Source organism: Sordaria macrospora, chromosome 6, assembly GCF_033870435.1.
Source record: "Sordaria macrospora chromosome 6, complete sequence".
Lineage (NCBI taxonomy): Eukaryota > Fungi > Ascomycota > Sordariomycetes > Sordariales > Sordariaceae > Sordaria > Sordaria macrospora.
In genome coordinates, this window is record NC_089376.1 from 3,880,516 (window position 1) to 3,897,975 (window position 17,460).

Sequence of the window (17,460 nt, forward strand, 5' to 3'; positions counted from 1 at the left end):
CTAGCAGCTTTTAGCGGTCGGCCTGACTTTCTGACAGCGCTGTTTGCTTCCAGCTGCCCGATCACCGAACCTCACACCCGCCCGGACGGAAACAGCACGGCAGACCTGACCGCAAAAGAACCTGGAAGTGAAGCTATTCCCAGTCTCGCAACCTCACATCCGTCCCGTCCTCATCCAGATCCGGATCCGTCGCCGGTGATGTTCAACTCAATCCAAACCTCCTACAGAGAATGGCGAGAGCCTCGATATACACAAGTAGTGGTAGACGACACCGAAAGCCAAACATCCTCCTCCTCGTCGTCGTCCTCGGAAGTGGAAGAGGAAAAGCCGATTGAAGCTACGTCGTAGGTCCCTCACCAGATTGCATCACAACCACAAATATCACCAGCTAACTTGGTTAACAGACTTAAACATCACCTCCTAACAGCCTACCTCATCATAACAACCCTAGCCTGGATAAGTCTAGTAATCTGGTTCATTGTTTTGCCATTCTTCCTGCCAGACTACGACAGTGACCCGCCACCGCCGTTAAGATTCTGGCAGCAGACCAGCAATATCAATCCCAACAGCAACAAGGCATGCAAACACATTGCCACCCGTCGCGAATGGCGCTCGTTAACAGAAACGGAAAGAACCGAGTTCGTGGACGCCATCCATTGTCTGGCGAGAACTCCCTCAGAGTGGGGAGATAATCGGACTGTTTATGATGATTTTTCGATATTACATGGGGGGGTTGGGAGTTGGTGTATGTTTTTCTTTCCTCGCCTCAAGCTTGCTCGAAGGTGTGATGAAATAAAGAGGAAGCTGACAATGAATCCGTGAGAATAGGTCATCGAAGTGCGTCCTTCCTACCGTGGCATCGATGGACTTTATACATTTTTGAGAATATCCTCAAGGATAAATGCGGGTTTCCTAGAGATGGGACGATTCCGTAAGCTCCCTCACCCCTAGGTTTAATACTTGTCTTCCCTCCTCATTCTCCATCCTCGTCCTTTTCGCATTTTGAAATACTTGCTAATCTGCGATGGAAATAGGTACTGGGATTGGTCCCTAGACCACTTCTCCCTCTCCAACTCCTCCATCTTTTCACCCACCACGGGCTTTGGATCCGACGGCTCGCCATCAGCTGCTGATAGTGTCGGACAAGGCCGTTGCGTCCAAAACGGCCCCTTCACCGACCTCCGCCCCATCATCTACAACCACACCTACATCACGCACTGTTTATCCCGAGGATTCAACGATCCCAAGCGCAATATCACCGGCGTGATATCAGGCGAGCAGTACAAGCCGGAAGCGATCGGTGAGATACTGAGGATAGAGAAATATGAAGAGTTTGGAAAGAGGGTGGAGGAACGGTTGCATAACGGCTTGCATCAGGGTGTTGGAGGGGATTTTAGGGCAATGACTGCTGCTAATGGTTTGTTTTTTTTATTCTTCTTTTTTTCCTTTTTCTCTCAATCTTTTTTTCCTTTTTCTCTCAATCTTTTTTTCGTCCTCTCATTCTCCCGGTACTGATGCTAAAGATCAACGAAACAGACCCCCTCTTCTACGTCCACCACGCCTCTCTCGACAGAATGTGGTGGCGCTGGCAATGGGAGAACCCCGAGGTTCGACTGGCGGAATACAGCGGGAAACACATGTTTAACTCGACACCCGGAGAGGCCAATCTGAAAGATGTGTTGCTGTATGGAGGGTTTACCAAGGATGTGTTGGTGGAGAGGGCGATGAGTACGGAGAGTGGGGAGTTGTGTTATCAGTATCAGTAGGTAGGTAGTCCTTGGGTAGTTCATTGACATTCAATCGCATGCAATACTGCCGTAATAGGCAGAGCGAAGAGGATGTGAACTCGGAGTAAACGTTTGTGATGGAAAGGATTCGGGCGTGGTGTTGCTGCGCTGAATGGTTGGTGAGCGTCGTGCCGCGATGTGTGGCCGGGACGGGAGGTAGGCGCCGGCGCCAAATGGTTATGCGCGGCGAAGCGCGGATCATCCGCCACGGCAGGTTGAGAAACGCAGGTGGGGAGACGCGACAACTTGTAACGCGCGCAAACGCCAAGTAGGCTCAAATCAAAGACGCAGTGATGTCGGTGGACTGATCAGCTCGTCGATGGTGATATGTAATTGAGAGAAGAGTTGGCGGGTTGTTATACCGGCAATTCGGAAGGAACCAGTTCACCGTGTTCCATCCGGCACTGCATCGCACCATCACAGCCCAGCCAGCTGCTCCCACCCAGTCTTTTGAGCACCTGAGTGCCCCTTTTGCATCCATCATTCATCAACACCATATCATTTTATCCAGCACCAACGGATTGAGTCAATACACCATAACAACGCAGGGGATAAACCCCAAGACTTTACAATGACACCACCCAGCTTCCTCCCCTCCTTCTCCTCAAAATCATCAAAACCCTACTTCAGCCTCCCCCAAGCCGAAGATGGCGAACCTCTCCAACCCCAGCCAGAGAAAGGGCAGCAACAACAACGACAACGGTCCATCTGGCCAAGCAAAGTCCTAACCTTCTGGATCTTCATGTCCCTCTTCTTCGCCTGCACAACGACCTGGTTAACTGCCGAGCTGCACGCGGTGAGGAAGCAGGGGAGTTTCGCGAGGGGGTTTAGGAATGAGTTGGGTGAGATTTTTTTTTCTTCCTTTCTCGCGTTCTTGCCCCTGGGAGGTTTGACTTGAAAGCAACGGCCGTTGGTCATCGGTCATCGGCCACCGGTTATCGGAGCTTCATGTTTCGAAACAAAAGGTAGAATATCGGCTAATATTGGTTTGACAAAAAGACGCCGCCAAACACCTAATATCCGTCAAAACCGTTCCCTTCGGCGGGAGCCCTCGCTTCAAGGAAGACGGCACAGAATACGTACCAGATAATGGCGAGGAACATGAGGCGTATGTGGGTACGCCGAGGAGGGAGATTGATCATAATTGGGCTTTGCTGCATTGGGGTGAGTTCAGTCTTTCTGTTCGGCCGGACCAATTGTCGTTGTGGGTGTATTGACCGGTTGACTGACTGACCGTCGCGTGTCGTGTGAAAAAGGCCGGTTCTTTCTCCTGACGGGAGACGAAGCTAGGAGTGCTTGGGGTGATGAGTATAAAGAGTTTTGGAGTCCGAAGCATGGGGGTTATGTTGCTGCGTGAGTTCTCATTTCATCCCTTTTCATCATCTTTGGTCCTCATTCCTTCGTTTCCATTTACTCTTCTTCCCTCACTATTTTTCCACTCCCTCCGATCCCTCCTCTCTCCCCCTTCCTCTCCCCACTTTACCCCCTCCCCAAATCTCATAGCTAACCACCATCTGCCCCCACAGCCTAGAAGTAATGCACACCCTCCACTGCCTCGACCACATCCGCAAAGCCTTTTATCCAGAGCACTACCCCGTAGACAGCGACATTCACGGCACCCTCCACCGTGACCACTGCCTCGACCACCTGCGACAGACCGTCCTCTGTAATGCCGATCTGACGCCCATCCCGTCGCGGTACTACCCTGCGCTCGGTCAGAATTACATCGACTCTGACCGTCCGCACACGTGTCGCGATTTCGGCAGGATTAGGGAGTGGGTGAGTGAACGGTTTAATGGGAGCCTGAAGGTTGAGCCGGCGCCGGGGACTGTAGTGGATGATGAGTGGAGGAATGGAGGGCCTAGTGGGGGAGCGATGGGGATGGGGCATGGGCATGGGGGACATGGTGGTAGTGGTGGTCATGGTGGTGAGCAGGGCCATGGAGGACATGGGCTTGGACGGGATGTCGCTGCCTCTGATGAGGGTAAGGTTGTTGAGGGTGGGCACGTGCCTCCTGCTCCTGGGCAGGGTATGTGAAATGTGAAATACTTCAAGATCGTAGTGTAGATATTTGATTCGATGGTTGAAGTGTTTTTTTCGGTTGAGGTAATCGAGGTATGATCGGTACTGATAGTTGGCGATGATCGTAACGTCGAGTTGGAGGAAGTGCCGACAATGCTCTGAGCCGGAATTTGTCCTTAGTTCGCGCCTGGAAGATGCGATGACACTGTGGAATCGTTGTTCACGCCCCTTAGACCCCAGATATCCATTATGTTGAACATGCATCCGGAGCACAATAGTCAACGCTATTGACGCACTTTGAAGTGGAGAAAACAAAAGCTGACGCAGGAAAAGGGGGGAAAGGCCAAAAAGCTCGGCCGCCCAAACCCGGAGTTGAACTCGAGGCCAGCTACAACCTACGAACACCCCACGCGTTTTGTCACTCCCAGTATACCTACCACGTAGGCTACTGGTAATTGTAATAAAGTCCGAACTCTAGGCTTATATGATCCCAATACCAGATCCTGCCGCCGAGAAGTTGGTTGCCTGAGCCCGTGCGGTGTGTTGATAGGTGCCGACGTGAATACGACTTTCTCTTGTTCACTCTGAGACGGGCTGGCAAGGAACTTGGTGTCCGTGGTGTCTCTCTCATTGTTCGTTCCCCAACCGTTTGGGTAACCCCTTTCGGTCCTTCAACCGGTCCTTATGAATGAGTCTTTTGACGGGAGAGCGGTGAACGATAATGGCAGACCGGACCAGAGAACGTCGAGGACGACGTAAAAGGCTTACCCACTGCCTCGTGACACTTCAGCCTTTTGGTCCCTTTATTCCGTGTTGGCTGTGTCCACGATAGAGTGTCGTGAAGCCCCTCCCGTTTGTTGCAGGGCTATCACTATGCCCCAAGAGTAGGTGAACAGGTTCTGTCAACCACCACCACTATTCATCACGATGCCGAATCCTTCAAGTGACGAGCCTTTTTCCGGTAGCCAGCCCGCGATCTTGGAGATATCCCAACAATCTTCCACCAGGGAGTGCATAAAAGAACCACTTCTGATCGACTTCCTCCTCTCTCTCAGTCTTCACCACCCAATCCTGAAATAAAGAAGTCCACCGACCAAGCAAAAAGCAAGAACATCAAAGACACGCAACCCAACACAACCAAAAGCCAAGCGACATCATCAAGATGTCGAACTCCAGCGGTAGTTTGGGCAGCTCCTCCTCTTCCGGCGGTGGCTCCTCCAGCAGCAACGACTACATCCCCACCGCCGGCTATGCCGTCGACACGCCCAGTTACACCGTGACCTCTGGCGGCAGCGGTGGATCCTACTACACTTCCTCCACTACTGGCCAGTCCGGCTATTCAGGCTCTGAGCCCCCGTCTTACTACTCTTCTTCCGGCGGCAAAGGTAGTAGGTCTTCTTCTTCAGGTGGCGGTGGTTCGTCGTATTACTCCAATGGCCGCTAAGCTGGGGTAGACTTAAGGCAATAGTTCAGGAATGGCAAATACAGAATGGGAAAAGGTAGTGATGAGAAGTCTTGCTAAGTCTTGGATTTGCAAGCAACGGAAAACAGGAGGGAATCGGAACGGATCTGAAAGGAACAAGATCTTGCTGCCTTCATTAGCCTCTTGCTCTGACAATGTATTCCTTTTGTGACAGTATTTGTCTAACAGAACTTGGGATACAGTGTGTTGAAATGGTCATAGAGGTCTAACCTGGATGGGACAGACGGCATGGTGAATGGGATGGTACTATTTTCAGGCGTCAGCCATCACTCACTGTAGACGTACTATTTACCATGTCTCTTTGTCTCCCGCGTTCAGTCAATCCTCTTATGTGGTTTCCATGGTCTTATAAGTGCCTGTGGTTATTGTTTCTGCCTTTCTTTCGTTTGCATGGTTGATGACAGATTCCCGGTAAGATGAAGTCGGAAAAAGTGAAGCTGTAGAGGTCAATACGGCCATGATCCGGTAAAACAGGAAGTCGGAGATGTCAAGTTGAAGTTGTAAGATGGAGGAAGTTGAATGGGAAATGTTAAGACACGGGTGGACACAGGTAGGTGCGGTTCAAACGAGAAAGGCATGTACCGGGTTGCCTGCAGTTGAAGCCCGACCAACTCCCACGTCTTCTTTCCTTTGCACCATCAAGTTCCTTCTTTTCTTCCTAGGTGAGGCTTCTTAACTCGAACTCGTCTTTGCTAGAGGGGTCATGTGGGCTTGACACTCTGCAGGGCGCGTGCCCATCGGTCCCGACAATTGTATCACATTGCGTTAGTGCACTATTTTCGTGTCACGCTGTTTGGTCGACAATCTGTTAAGCCCGCATCTGTATTTCTTTCAACTATCTTTCCGCGATGTCAACCCGCCAACCTTTTAACCACCTTCTCGCACAATGCAACCAACGACCGTGCGTTTGCTATGTCCAAGGTACTGACCTCCGCCCCGATCCTTCCTCTGACCCAATTCCTCAGTTCCACCGCTGACATTGAATCCAGACCGTACGCACTCAATGGCTTCCCGCTCTCCATCTCGGTTTCCAGCCGCAGGAGTCTCGAAAGCTGCTTCGACATGACCTCGACGCAAGCCTTGACCAGCGTCGCGCTATCCGCACCGTCTGATACAAGTGCATTGAAGGCCTGGAGAGCCTGATCAACGGTCTCATGGTCACTCCCTCCTCGCTTGACGTCGCCTTCCGAAACAGCACCACTTCCACTACTGAAGAGATACCCAAACCTCGAGTCACTCATGATATCTAACGACCCATCGAGGGGCAGAGGGAACGCAATCCCGGTGATGAGCTGTGCCCTAGAAGCAGGATTGAGAGGACGAACAACGTCCTGCTGCAAGATCGAACATGTCAAGATACGACGAAGGACTCCTTCACCGATGGGCGTCCACTGCTGCTTGTCAAACCGGGCCTGGAGATCAGCTCCTTGCTCGGCGAGATATCCAACATCCTCTATGGCACCAAGATCCACCGAGTTGGCCCGCAATCCTAATCCATGGCGGTAGCTGGCAAAGGCATCCAGGAACGTGTTGGCAGCCGCGTAATTGGCCTGTCCTTTGTTACCAATGATACCAGACACCGACGAAAGCATGGTGAAGAAGTCGACGGTCATGCCTTGTTCTACCGCGGCTTTGTGAAGGTTCCAGGTTCCCTTTACCTTGGCCTCGAGAACCTGGCGGAAATCTTGAACCGTCATCGTCTCATATGTCTTGTCTCGAAGAACCATAGCCCCCTGGATGATGCCAGCTATTCGCCAGCCACCCCTATGTTGCTTGAACAGGGAGCGGACGAAACTCGAACTGGTAACATCACCCTTGGCTTCAGTCACTGCACAACCATAGGCGCTGCAACCCTTGATGATACGAGATGAGGCGGCGTCTGATGTACCGCTACGACTACAACTGATGATATGCTTCGCTCCGTGTCGAGCCATGTGGATTGCGAGTGAGCCACACAGGCCCTTGAGACCACCTATGATCAGGTAAGAAGCGTTTTCTCTTAGCTGCAATGTCCGCAAGGCGGGACCAACTGGCACCCGAGTATTGCCATGGCTGTTGATGACTACCCTGCCATTGAGCTGACCGTTGGCAACAGGTTGAGGCATATTCTCTGGCTCATGGAAACCCTTGATGGCCGTCTGCGCTCTCCCTGTCTTGCCTTGATTAAAGGCATTCACCTTTGTGTCAGGCATCAGTCTTTGCACAAAGACCACACCGTTGCGTTCCGCATACTCCGTTTCCGCCTTTTGAATTCTGACCAGCTCGAGAATCATATCCACGACCCAGGCAGTAGCGAGGCTGGTAGCAGATTGCACATCAAGGGTGGTCAGCTTGGCGGTTGTGTCTTCTCGGCGAACAACACGAAACAGGCCATGCACTACGGCCTTGTCGGGGTCAGTAACTTGGTACTGTGAACCTTTGGTAACCCAGACAACCGGGTTCCCAGACGCAGTCAATCTCCTGAGACTTTCCCACTGTCTACCGGAGGCATGAGTGAGCACAGGACTGGAAAGCTCATCGAGGACCAAGAAGACTGTCGTGTTGGGAGCTGCAAGGGTATTGAGTCCTAATGCGCTTCGGTGCGTCACGGTCCAACCCGAGTACTCGAGTTTCTCGTGAAGACTCGGTGGAAGGGGACGACTGGGATTTTTGAAGCCGACGACAGTCAGGCTTCGGGGAAAAGCGCCGACCCCTTCATCCCCCCCTTGATTGCTGGTGGGCTGCGAACTGCTCTTGGTTTTACACAAGTAGTGCACGTTACCACCTTCGGCGATTTCAAGGACGTTCTGGAAACCTTGACCAGCCAGCTGATCCAGCTGTTTTCTTCGGCTCCCAAAGCTTCCAGGGGTGGAGTCTAAAGGCTTTCTGGCTTCAACGTGGTCTATCGGTGCAGAGGAGACGGAACTGGCAATATCATTCTCATCCTCGGAGTTTGAGTCCTCGGACAAATAGCCAACACTACCGGATTCATCAAAGGAGCAGACGGAGCCCCCATGGGAAGTCTCATAGCCGCTGTCAGTGGCAGTAGACGTATTGCTGGTCGATGGGTCGGCTATCAATACGAAGGCATCCTCATGAAGGATTGGCTTGATGTTGGCAAGAATGTCTTCGATCGGGATCCCGCACTTCGAGTGTGACTTGACGATCACAAGATCGTAATTCTTTCTTACGACCAGACCCAAGCCCTTCTCGTCGGGAGTGATCAAGTGGAAATCAGTGTTTTTGTGGATCCCAAACTCCTCCTCCAAAGCGGCAACTGTTCCGGAATGAGTGGTGGCCAGATCGTATCCAGTGCATGCCTGTCGGGGTGACATTTCCTTGGGGGAAAACCACAAACTAGACCTATCAGCTTTGTCCAGATTGACCTCAAGGACCTTGAGCAAAGGCCTTTTGTGGGCAATGAGGTCAATGATTGTATCAACCTTGGAAGCCTGGCCAACATCCTCGGTTTCCAGATACATGAGTTGATCTTGTGTGAGGAGGGAAATGTCAGGCTTCCATAATACATGGTGAAAGGTGTGAGGATCAGGCTTCTTTTCCACGTCAATCTTGACATAGGACATCCCCTTTGCCTGGAAATAGAGGGCACCGGTCTCAGGGTCATGGACTGAAATATCACAGCGACTGTTCTTGGTCTCGTCCTTGGGGCCACCAGGCTTACAGCCGGACTTGGCTATGGCAAGGCCAACCTTGAAGTCTTTGGGGACGCGGTTGAGGATCACCTCGCCAATCATACCCGGCACTACTACATTGTTGATCAAACTTCGTTCATTCAGGACATTGGGCGGCGCACCAACTTGGAACGAAGCATCGAAGGGTGCCGGGTGGAGGGGAAAGTGGCTTGCCGGTTCGTACGTCGACAAGGGCGGGGTCAAGTCAACCAACGCACGACAGCTCCGTTCACCACTGGTAGCCTCCAGGCTGAGAACCTTTCTGAAAGACGGTCCAAAGAAAACGTTGGCCTCGTGAAAGGCCTTGTACCATGGACTGAAGGAAGTAGGGTTGTCGAGAGGCTGAAGGTCAGCTCCGCTGACCTTGTCATTAACTGCATCAATGACGCGAATGCGGCCCCAGCAATGAAGGATGTTCACATCATCTTGGGATGTCGAAATGCGAAACTCGTCCCAATCCTTACTATCAGGTACCGAAGCAAGGGACAAAAGGATGGTGCAGATCTTGTTCTCCTCAACAGCCAAGGCGCGGTCAAAGTGGATGTTGCGCAACTGGTAGGCCAGCTCGTTGGTCGACAGAACCGCTTTCTCGGGGTTCAACGCGCAATGCTTCTGGTACATGGCCTCTATCGCCATGGTTACTAGGCCGGCGCCAGGCATCAAGACATCCGGGCCTATCTGGTGATCACGGAGCCAGGGGACATCCTCTAGGCGGAGGTGCTTGCGCCAGATGGGGCATTGCCATGGGACTCCAAAGATCTTGCTTCCGATCAGATCGTGGTGGGCGTACTGCCTGAACCTCCAGTCCCTGCTTGCTGCGTTCTCATGCCAGTACTTGACTGAGTGGTTCCAGCTGTAGTTGGGAAGATCGACTATTGTTCGGACTCTGGTTGAGTTATAGTGGTTGACACGCACCAGGTCGACGGGGTAGCCGGCGACAAAAAGACGGCCAGCTACGTCGTGCAATGCTTTGGCTGCGTTTTCGCCCCGAGTCCAAGCGTTGCAGTATGAGATTTGTCCGGCTTTTGGTAGGGACTTGACCACCTGGGAGATGGGACCAGCCAGGGCACCGGAAGGACCGATCTCTATCAGGAAGTCAGGAGACGCATTACCTGGCTGCGTGGCCATGGCCGCGAGGGCCTCGCTGAAACGGACTGGAGATACCATGTTCGTCTTCCAGTATGTCGCATTGGTAGGGGAGGCATTGGTCAATTTCTGTGCGGTGACCGACGAAAACATGGCGACGCCGGATGGCGAACGACCGTCAAGAAATGAAAAGTCATTGTCGTTAGTCAGAAGCTGCTCATAGGCCACTCCAAACTCATCCATCAGCTGGGAGTGATACGCTACATCAACTTGCAGAAGCCGAGCAAAGTTGCCTGATGCCTTTATCTCGTCCGCAAGTTGAAGGAGGGCGTCCTTCTTGCCCGAAATTGTCAAGCTCTGCGGGCTGTTATAACAGGCAACCCAAGCTTTTCCTTGGTATTTATCCAGAAACAGAGCTACAGTCTCGACATCGAGGCCAACAGCAAGCATACCGACATTTGACTCGGCATCGGCGTCAATGACAGTCGCCCAGCCCCTATAAAAGGCTGCCTTGATGGCACTGGCGCGATCCAGGAAGCCAGCACAATGGGCGGCAGCAATCTCGCCCGAACTGTGGCCCACAACACTAGAAGCCTTCACACCCCATGACTCAAGAACGGCGATTATGCATATTTGCAGGGCCGTCACCAAGGGTTGCGAGAACTCGGGTTTGCGGACATGTTCAGTCGACCGCGGCTCCGTCAGCTCCTCCACGAGCGACCATTTTGGAGGATTTGGGAGGCTCTGCAGAACAGTATCCAGCTCTTCAAGGATTGATCTTGTCCAGGGAAAGAACTCGAGCAGTTGTTTGCCCATTTGAGGCCACTGGGCGCCCTGGCCTGTAAAGACAAAGCCGATTTTGGGGATATTCTCGGCCTTCTTTCCGATGGTGAAGTCGTTGGTCTCGATCTTGGAGGACCGAGTGGTGACAAAGGCACGATGCCATAGGCGGGTTCGACGCGCCGAGAGAGTATAGGCAAGATCAGGCAGCCTGAGCTGGACTCGAGGGTTGTTGAGATGGTCCACGAGAGACTGGATGTTATTCTTCAGGGAAGATGCATCGTTGGCTGAGAGCACGATCATGTGTGGCTTGTCGACCTTGTCAGTTTCACTGTTGCCCAAAACACCAACCTCATTAACAGGGAGGATGGAGTTAACATAATGACCACGGTACTCTGTGTCTGCCTCCCGAACGATGACATGGGCATTCGCGCCGCCATAGCCAAAGGAGTTGATTGAGGCGCGCTTGGGCTTTCCCTCGGTGTCAGGCCATGGAAGAGCAGTTCTCGAGACCTTGACTTTGTTGCCGACGAAGTCGATTTGAGGGCTCGGGGTGACAAACAGCGGGTTACCAGGGATAACAGAATGTTCGATCGCAAGAACTGTTTTGATCAACCCTGAGATACCAGCTACAGGCTCAGCGTGGCCGACATTTCCTTTGATGGAGCCGATGATCAGAGGCTTTTCTGCGTCGCGGGTCGAAGCAAAGGCAGTTCCGACACCTCGAACCTCGATCGGATCGCCGGCCGGTGTACCGGTGCCATGACATTCCAGATACTGAGTGTCGTTGAGATCGGTTATGCCAGCATTCTGGTAAGCTGCACGGATGGCCGCGGCCTGGGCTTCAGCGCTCGGGCTAGAGATCCCGTTCGTTCGCCCATTGCTGTTCGTCGCAGTGCCGAGGACAATCGCCCTGATAGGATCCCGATCACGAACAGCATCACTCAATCTCTTGATGATGACACACCCGACTCCCTCCGCCTTGATATACCCATCAGCCATCGAGTCAAACGTATGACAAAGCCCAGACGGACTGTGAGCCTTGCCCATGGTTCCCCTATTATCAACCACATGGTCCGGATTCAGATACAAGTTTGAGCTAGCCACGATCGCAGCCGTCGCTTGGCCCGTCTGCAACGTCCTCACGGCCATATCCAGGCCAACCAGACTGCCCGAGCACCCGGTATCAAACGTGACGCTCGGCCCCTTGATATTAAGGAAGTGACTGATTCTATTAGCCTGGATCGCCCTTCCGACACCGATACCGATGTTGGGAGGGAAATCTTCCGGATCCCGGTTTTGCATGTCCCCGTAGTCGGAGGCGAACGAAGCGGCGAAACAAGCTACTGGCTGTCCGTCGATTTTTTCGAGAGGAAGGCCAGCGTTCTCAAGACCTTCGTAGACCACCTCGAGGAGTTGGCGCTGGTTGGGGTCGAGGGCTACGGCGTCGGCGCCGCTAAGGGAGAAGAAGGGGGCGTCGAAGCGGTCGAGGAGGATGGATTCGTCGAGGAACATTCCTGACATATCGTTAGTAACATGTGTGATTGCTGACATGAGATGGAAAGAGATGGGAGAATTTACCACCTGGGGGCCTCATAGTCCCCGGTTTGTGACTCCCGTCATAGTGGGCGTCAACGTTGAAGCGAGACTTGGGCACTTTGTTTGAGGCGACCTTTCCTTGCGAGAGGAAATCCCACAGCATGCTTGGCGAGTGGTTACCCCCGGGCAGACGGCAGGCAAAGCCGATGATTGCTATGGGGTCTTGCCTGTAGAGTTGATCAGTGGTGGACATGGTGGGCTGGCTGGTGGTTGGAGTTCGGCGTTATATGTTAGTCAACAAGTGTGGTTGGCTCAAACAGGAAATAGCGAACGAGGGTGGACGTCTATTGTCGACAAGTGTCACCTTTCTCCCAAGGAAAGACCGAGATACTAGCTTCCTTTTATGCAAAGCATCACCGAGTCCTGAAAGATATCGATCGATTGTCGATGGCCCTCCAACAACTCCTCACGGCTTTAGCGTGCAACTCTATTCTCACCAAGCCGCCGGTGGGCGCCGGTAACGGCATACAAAATCAGGATAATGGTCCCATCGTCCCATGGGTCCATTCTAAGCCCCTTGCCCCCAATACGCACTTCATCATCCTGATTATCGGTACCCATAGGTCTAATGAAGCTTCGTGGCTCGGGCCTGTTACCACTTTGGTCATGATGGCCGTGGAAAGACTGCAGTTGAGCCACTGTGTGAATCGCTTGAGAAGGTTGTCATGGACAAAGGACTCGTCTCTCGAATATTGGAGAGATACCAAGCCTGTACGTCTAACCCAGAAGATTGAGCGCCTTCGTGCAGAAGAACAGTACGAACTACCTTTGGCATCTACTTCTGGCCTCGAACGTTAGGTCTTCTTGTTGGCCTGAGTTGCATCGATTGAAGCTGACCTCTCGCCTAAGGCAACGTCTTATGAAGAACACCCCATCACTTGCATGAGGTTGCCATGTGCAGGCGCGTATGTGGCAGAGGTATGCTTCAGAAAGTTTAGCTCGAGGAATTGCCGTTGGCTGGTCGAACTTCTCCTCTTCCAAACCCCGAATGGCGAACTGTCTCCCGACAGCTAAAACCTTTTCTCCGGACGTTTGGCATCGGGACGTCAGCAGCCAGAAATTAAAAAATCACCACAACATCAGGTGATCTTCTTGAACGTCTTTCTCCCGTAGTCCATGATAGGACTCTCTAGCTTCGTGCCGCATATGAGGTGGTTGTGCCGCAATCCCAAGATGGGGGCCGTTGGTTCCAGGTAGATGGACGCCTTTACGACGCCTAGCAAGTGCTTCTGCATTTTTGCCGAAAAACGCCAAGCCAAGAGTCAAGTCGGGTTCAGTATGTGGGGGCGTGGTTGCGCGCGCGAAGATGCGGCGGACACAGGCAATTCAATCTCTATGTCTCAAACCTCGATCACATATCATCACGCTGTTCAAAACACTGTACAGTTCCAGATCCTGCAAGTTCTCGGCATAGCACGACATCCCTCTCGATCTTCAACAAGGTTGCTATTATCGCCGGATCATCTCTCTTCTTTCCTTTTTGGTATAGGGTGGTACGAGCCCTGGTTGTTCTCATCCGGTCGCCTGCTCCCTTCAAGCCCAGAGGTGCCATTGCGTTTACCTGCTCAGCAGAAGCTCATTGGCACTCCTTTGGAAGAATGAGAAGCATATGGACGTCAAGACTTTAGCACCAACATCGTGCACAGTTTGAGTGGCTGAATGAGACTGTGAGACACGACGATGGCACGGTTAGGCGGCTCGGCGGCGGCTGGCTGTTCAGAAGCGGCAGAGCGGAAGTGTAACGTCGTAAACGATTACGATGATGATTCGATCAAAACGACGTATGATGACGCTAACTACTGGCGGGTGACATTTCTTCCTTTCTTCTGTCTTTCTTCTGTCTTTCTTTGCTTCTTTTCCCCGCGGTGGATGTTAGCGTCCGGGTTTAAGGACTGGCCGGGGCAACTGCGGCCGGTCTGGAATGAGAATGAGACGACCGAGTGGTTGAGTATAGACGCCGCAGACGCCACTTCACCGGATAGGGGTTTGCTTAACGTCTTTTTTTTCCAGTTGCTATGCGATATCAACGCCGTGATCTTGTAGTTGACGTTGAGACAGGTATGGGATGAAATCAGTTCTTTTCCGGCCCGGTTTGTCTGGACGGTAGACTTAGAACTCAAAATTTGTGTACATGACGGGCAATCTTGCGTAGGCTGGGGACGTCTTCTCATTCTGTGTGCTGTTCATCAACTTGGAACAGAGCTCATTGGATCTTACGTTTGGAAGAACATCAACTAAGCCCGACAAAGTCTCCCATCCTCCTTCTCCACCCACTGCTCACTCCCCACCGCTGTCAAGGCGTACAGCAGACCTTCCGGGTCGTATTTGTTCTTGATGACAAGCAGCCTCTCATAGTTCTCTCCGTAAAAGGTGGTCTGCCAGTCTGGCTGATGCGGATCGCCTTCGTTGAGATACGCACCGCCACCGGGAGTGAGCTTCTCAAGAGCGGCGCCAAAAACATTGGTGATCTTTTCCTGGGCTTCGATGTTGGCGGCAAAGTCGAGGTGATTGTATGGGCTGCAAGTTTCACTGTCAGTACTGGTGTTTTGGAAGGAATCAGGGGGGAAAGATGCTCACAATCCAAACACGCCAATGTGAATGGCCGACTCCAACAGCGGGTTGACAGAGTTGGGATACGCCTTTGACAACTTCTGTCCCCTCTCGATGTTGACCGAGATACCAGACACGATACCATCCGCACTGATGATAGCATCCAACGCATCGGTAAGCTTCTCGGCGCCTTCCTTTTCTGTTACCGAGGAGCGGGGAATCAGACGTCCTCCCATATTGGCGTCTGTGACGTTTAGTTGAGCGACCATTGCGGCGACTGCGTCGTGAAACGACGGGAAGTCAGTAAACGACGAGGCTACACCCCACCCTTTTTGTTAGCACAGCTTTATCTCAAGGAAAGATATCAAGATTCACGAACCATAAGGAATCCCCAACCCATCAAGTTTCTCCAGAACCGGCTTAAACGCCTCCTCCAACTCCCTCGCCTTCACCCTTGGCGCCATAACCGGCGACACAGCCAATACATCCTTCAACAAGAACCAAATCGCCCCAGCGCCCAAATCCACAATCTCCGGCAATGCCTCCAACCAAGCCTGCACGCCCTTCAAAAACGTCTTCCTATCTTCCAACCCAGCGGCACTGAACATCAACGTAGCCCCAGCCGTCTCAAAATCCTCCACCGCCTTAACCGTCACGGAAACCACCGCTCCGAAAGTTCCTCCTCCGCCGCCCGACAGCGCCCAGTACAAATCCTCGTGCTCGTTAAACGGCGTAGCTGTCACCAGTCTCGGCTCTGGATGTGCAGTGCCAGGGGAAGGCGGGATAACTACCTCCCACTCAAGTACTTGATCAGCGCCCAACCCAAACGCAGATGATAACACCGAGTGTCCGCCGCCTTGGGTGTACCCGCCCACCACACCGACGCTTTTGCAGTTTCCGCCATGGAGAACTAGGCCTTGAGCTTTAGCGGCGGCAAAGGCATCGGAGACTTGAACGCCTGCTCCCAACCTCGCTGCTTTGCCCTTGTACGCGACACTTCCATGCTGTTCAGCGTCATGGGTGTTATCGAAATCCAAAAACTCAATATCCTTCATATGATGCGTCCACAAAGCCAGGGCGCCAAAGCCAGTGGATTTCCCAAGGTAATCATGTCCTGTGTTGCGGATTACCAGCCGGATGTTGTTTTGGTGAGCAAAAGCCATGGTGTGTACGAAGTCGGTAGGGGAGGAGGCGTTGACGGAGTAGACGACGTTCGCTCCTAAGCTGCACCTGGCCTTTGCCCGATTCTTATTCTTCCCCTTCTCTGACAAAGGTGCCGCCGCCTCCACCTCGATATCGACCTCAACCGGCCCAAACTCGGAGGAAGCAGAAGACGAGTCAACAAACGCATTACAACCGCTACCGTCGGGACCGCGCGCAAAGAACTGGTTCATCACGCTCGCTGAGTCACGGTAGTGAGTGGCTGTGAGGTGCCAGTCCTCGCGCAGCTGGGCGCATTTTGCTGAGTCGTAGAGGTCATTGTCGGGGTAGCAGACGGCGGCGAGCGGGACGGTGGCGATCAGGCGGCCTTTGACGGTTTGGTCAAAGAGGGACCAGTCTGAGGGGGAGGGCCAGCAGGTGTCGGACGGGGTGCAGCGGCAGTTTGAGTGGTCGTCGGCGGTGGTGATGCCGATTATTTCGTCTTGACCTTGTTGAGGGAGGAAGTTGGAGATTGGTTCTTGCGCTAGGTCTGGCTGGGGGTTATCATCGTGGCTGCCGGCGTTGGCGTGGACAACCGCCCCTGGGAAGGTCGTTGTTGCTAGCAAGAATGCGCTGCTGAGGAGGCAGGCTTTTAGCGGACTGAGTGGAAACATGGTGCTGGGGGACAGCAGTGCACTGGGGAATGGTGATGTTGCCGCTGATGGTGTTGATGGGTGATGGTCCGTCAAGAGATACACCGGTGGTTCGAGAATCCAGCCCGCTTTATATCCCAACCGGTCAGTTATCTCTCAACCAATTCATGCGATAATTTCTTCCTGACCTACATCGAGTGGTGACGTTAGCCATCAATCAATCATCATGACGTTTTTTTCTTCCAGGCCGAAGAAGCCGGGAGTCCCGAACCACCTTTCCGGGAAACCGCACCTCTCACTGGTCCCGGTCCGGCGCCGTTGCATCGGAGGATCAGTTCCCCTGTTGTCGACAATGCCGGACATCGCTAACAGCCTCATAAAGCAGTCTAGGCAGTAAACAGGCCTATCGCGATGCCAGCTACGGGTGTTGATCGGTTGGCTAATGCGCTGACACTGCCGAGTCCACGGGCGTGGCGGAGTACTTGGCGCCTGTAGCTCGCCTGAGCCCGAGCGCTATCTCCGGCCGTTAGGTAACTACTAACGAACGCCAACCCGACGACATTCAAACGAGGCCCCCGTTGATTACCCATTTCTGCCCCCGTTGGTTAGGATTTGCGATTGAGCCAGGCCTGATGAGACGGTTTGGTCAGTGGTATTATCGTTCACTTGCCGACGGGACGCCCTCCAGC

General features: G+C 53.0%; 4 protein-coding genes across 4 annotated transcripts; 2 read left to right on the forward strand and 2 right to left on the reverse strand.

The window, feature by feature from the left end:
• Positions 1-2,087: 2,087 nt before the first annotated feature.
• On the forward strand, positions 2,088-4,097 carry SMAC4_09002 (uncharacterized protein). Its single transcript, XM_003344360.2, has 4 exons — positions 2,088-2,629; positions 2,787-2,951; positions 3,044-3,140; positions 3,314-4,097. The coding sequence occupies exons 1-4, from the start codon at positions 2,359-2,361 to the stop codon at positions 3,822-3,824; spliced, it is 1,044 nt and encodes a 347-aa protein (XP_003344408.1). The 5' UTR covers positions 2,088-2,358; the 3' UTR covers positions 3,825-4,097.
• A 784-nt stretch (positions 4,098-4,881) lies between these two features.
• SMAC4_09001 (uncharacterized protein) lies at positions 4,882-5,340 on the forward strand. The gene has a single exon (XM_003344359.2). The coding sequence runs from the start codon at positions 4,972-4,974 to the stop codon at positions 5,251-5,253; it is 282 nt and encodes a 93-aa protein (XP_003344407.1). The 5' UTR covers positions 4,882-4,971; the 3' UTR covers positions 5,254-5,340.
• A 763-nt stretch (positions 5,341-6,103) lies between these two features.
• On the reverse strand, positions 6,104-12,621 carry SMAC4_09000 (uncharacterized protein; the record flags this gene model as incomplete). The annotated part of the gene is made up of 2 exons (XM_003344358.2): positions 6,104-12,346; positions 12,411-12,621. The coding sequence occupies 2 exons, from the start codon at positions 12,619-12,621 to the stop codon at positions 6,144-6,146; spliced, it is 6,414 nt and encodes a 2,137-aa protein (XP_003344406.1). The 3' UTR covers positions 6,104-6,143.
• A 1,939-nt stretch (positions 12,622-14,560) lies between these two features.
• SMAC4_08999 (uncharacterized protein) lies at positions 14,561-17,276 on the reverse strand. Its single transcript, XM_003344357.2, has 3 exons — positions 15,358-17,276; positions 15,006-15,294; positions 14,561-14,945 (listed from the first exon to the last, which is right to left on the reverse strand). The coding sequence occupies exons 1-3, from the start codon at positions 16,790-16,792 to the stop codon at positions 14,663-14,665; spliced, it is 2,007 nt and encodes a 668-aa protein (XP_003344405.1). The 5' UTR covers positions 16,793-17,276; the 3' UTR covers positions 14,561-14,662.
• Positions 17,277-17,460: the final 184 nt, after the last annotated feature.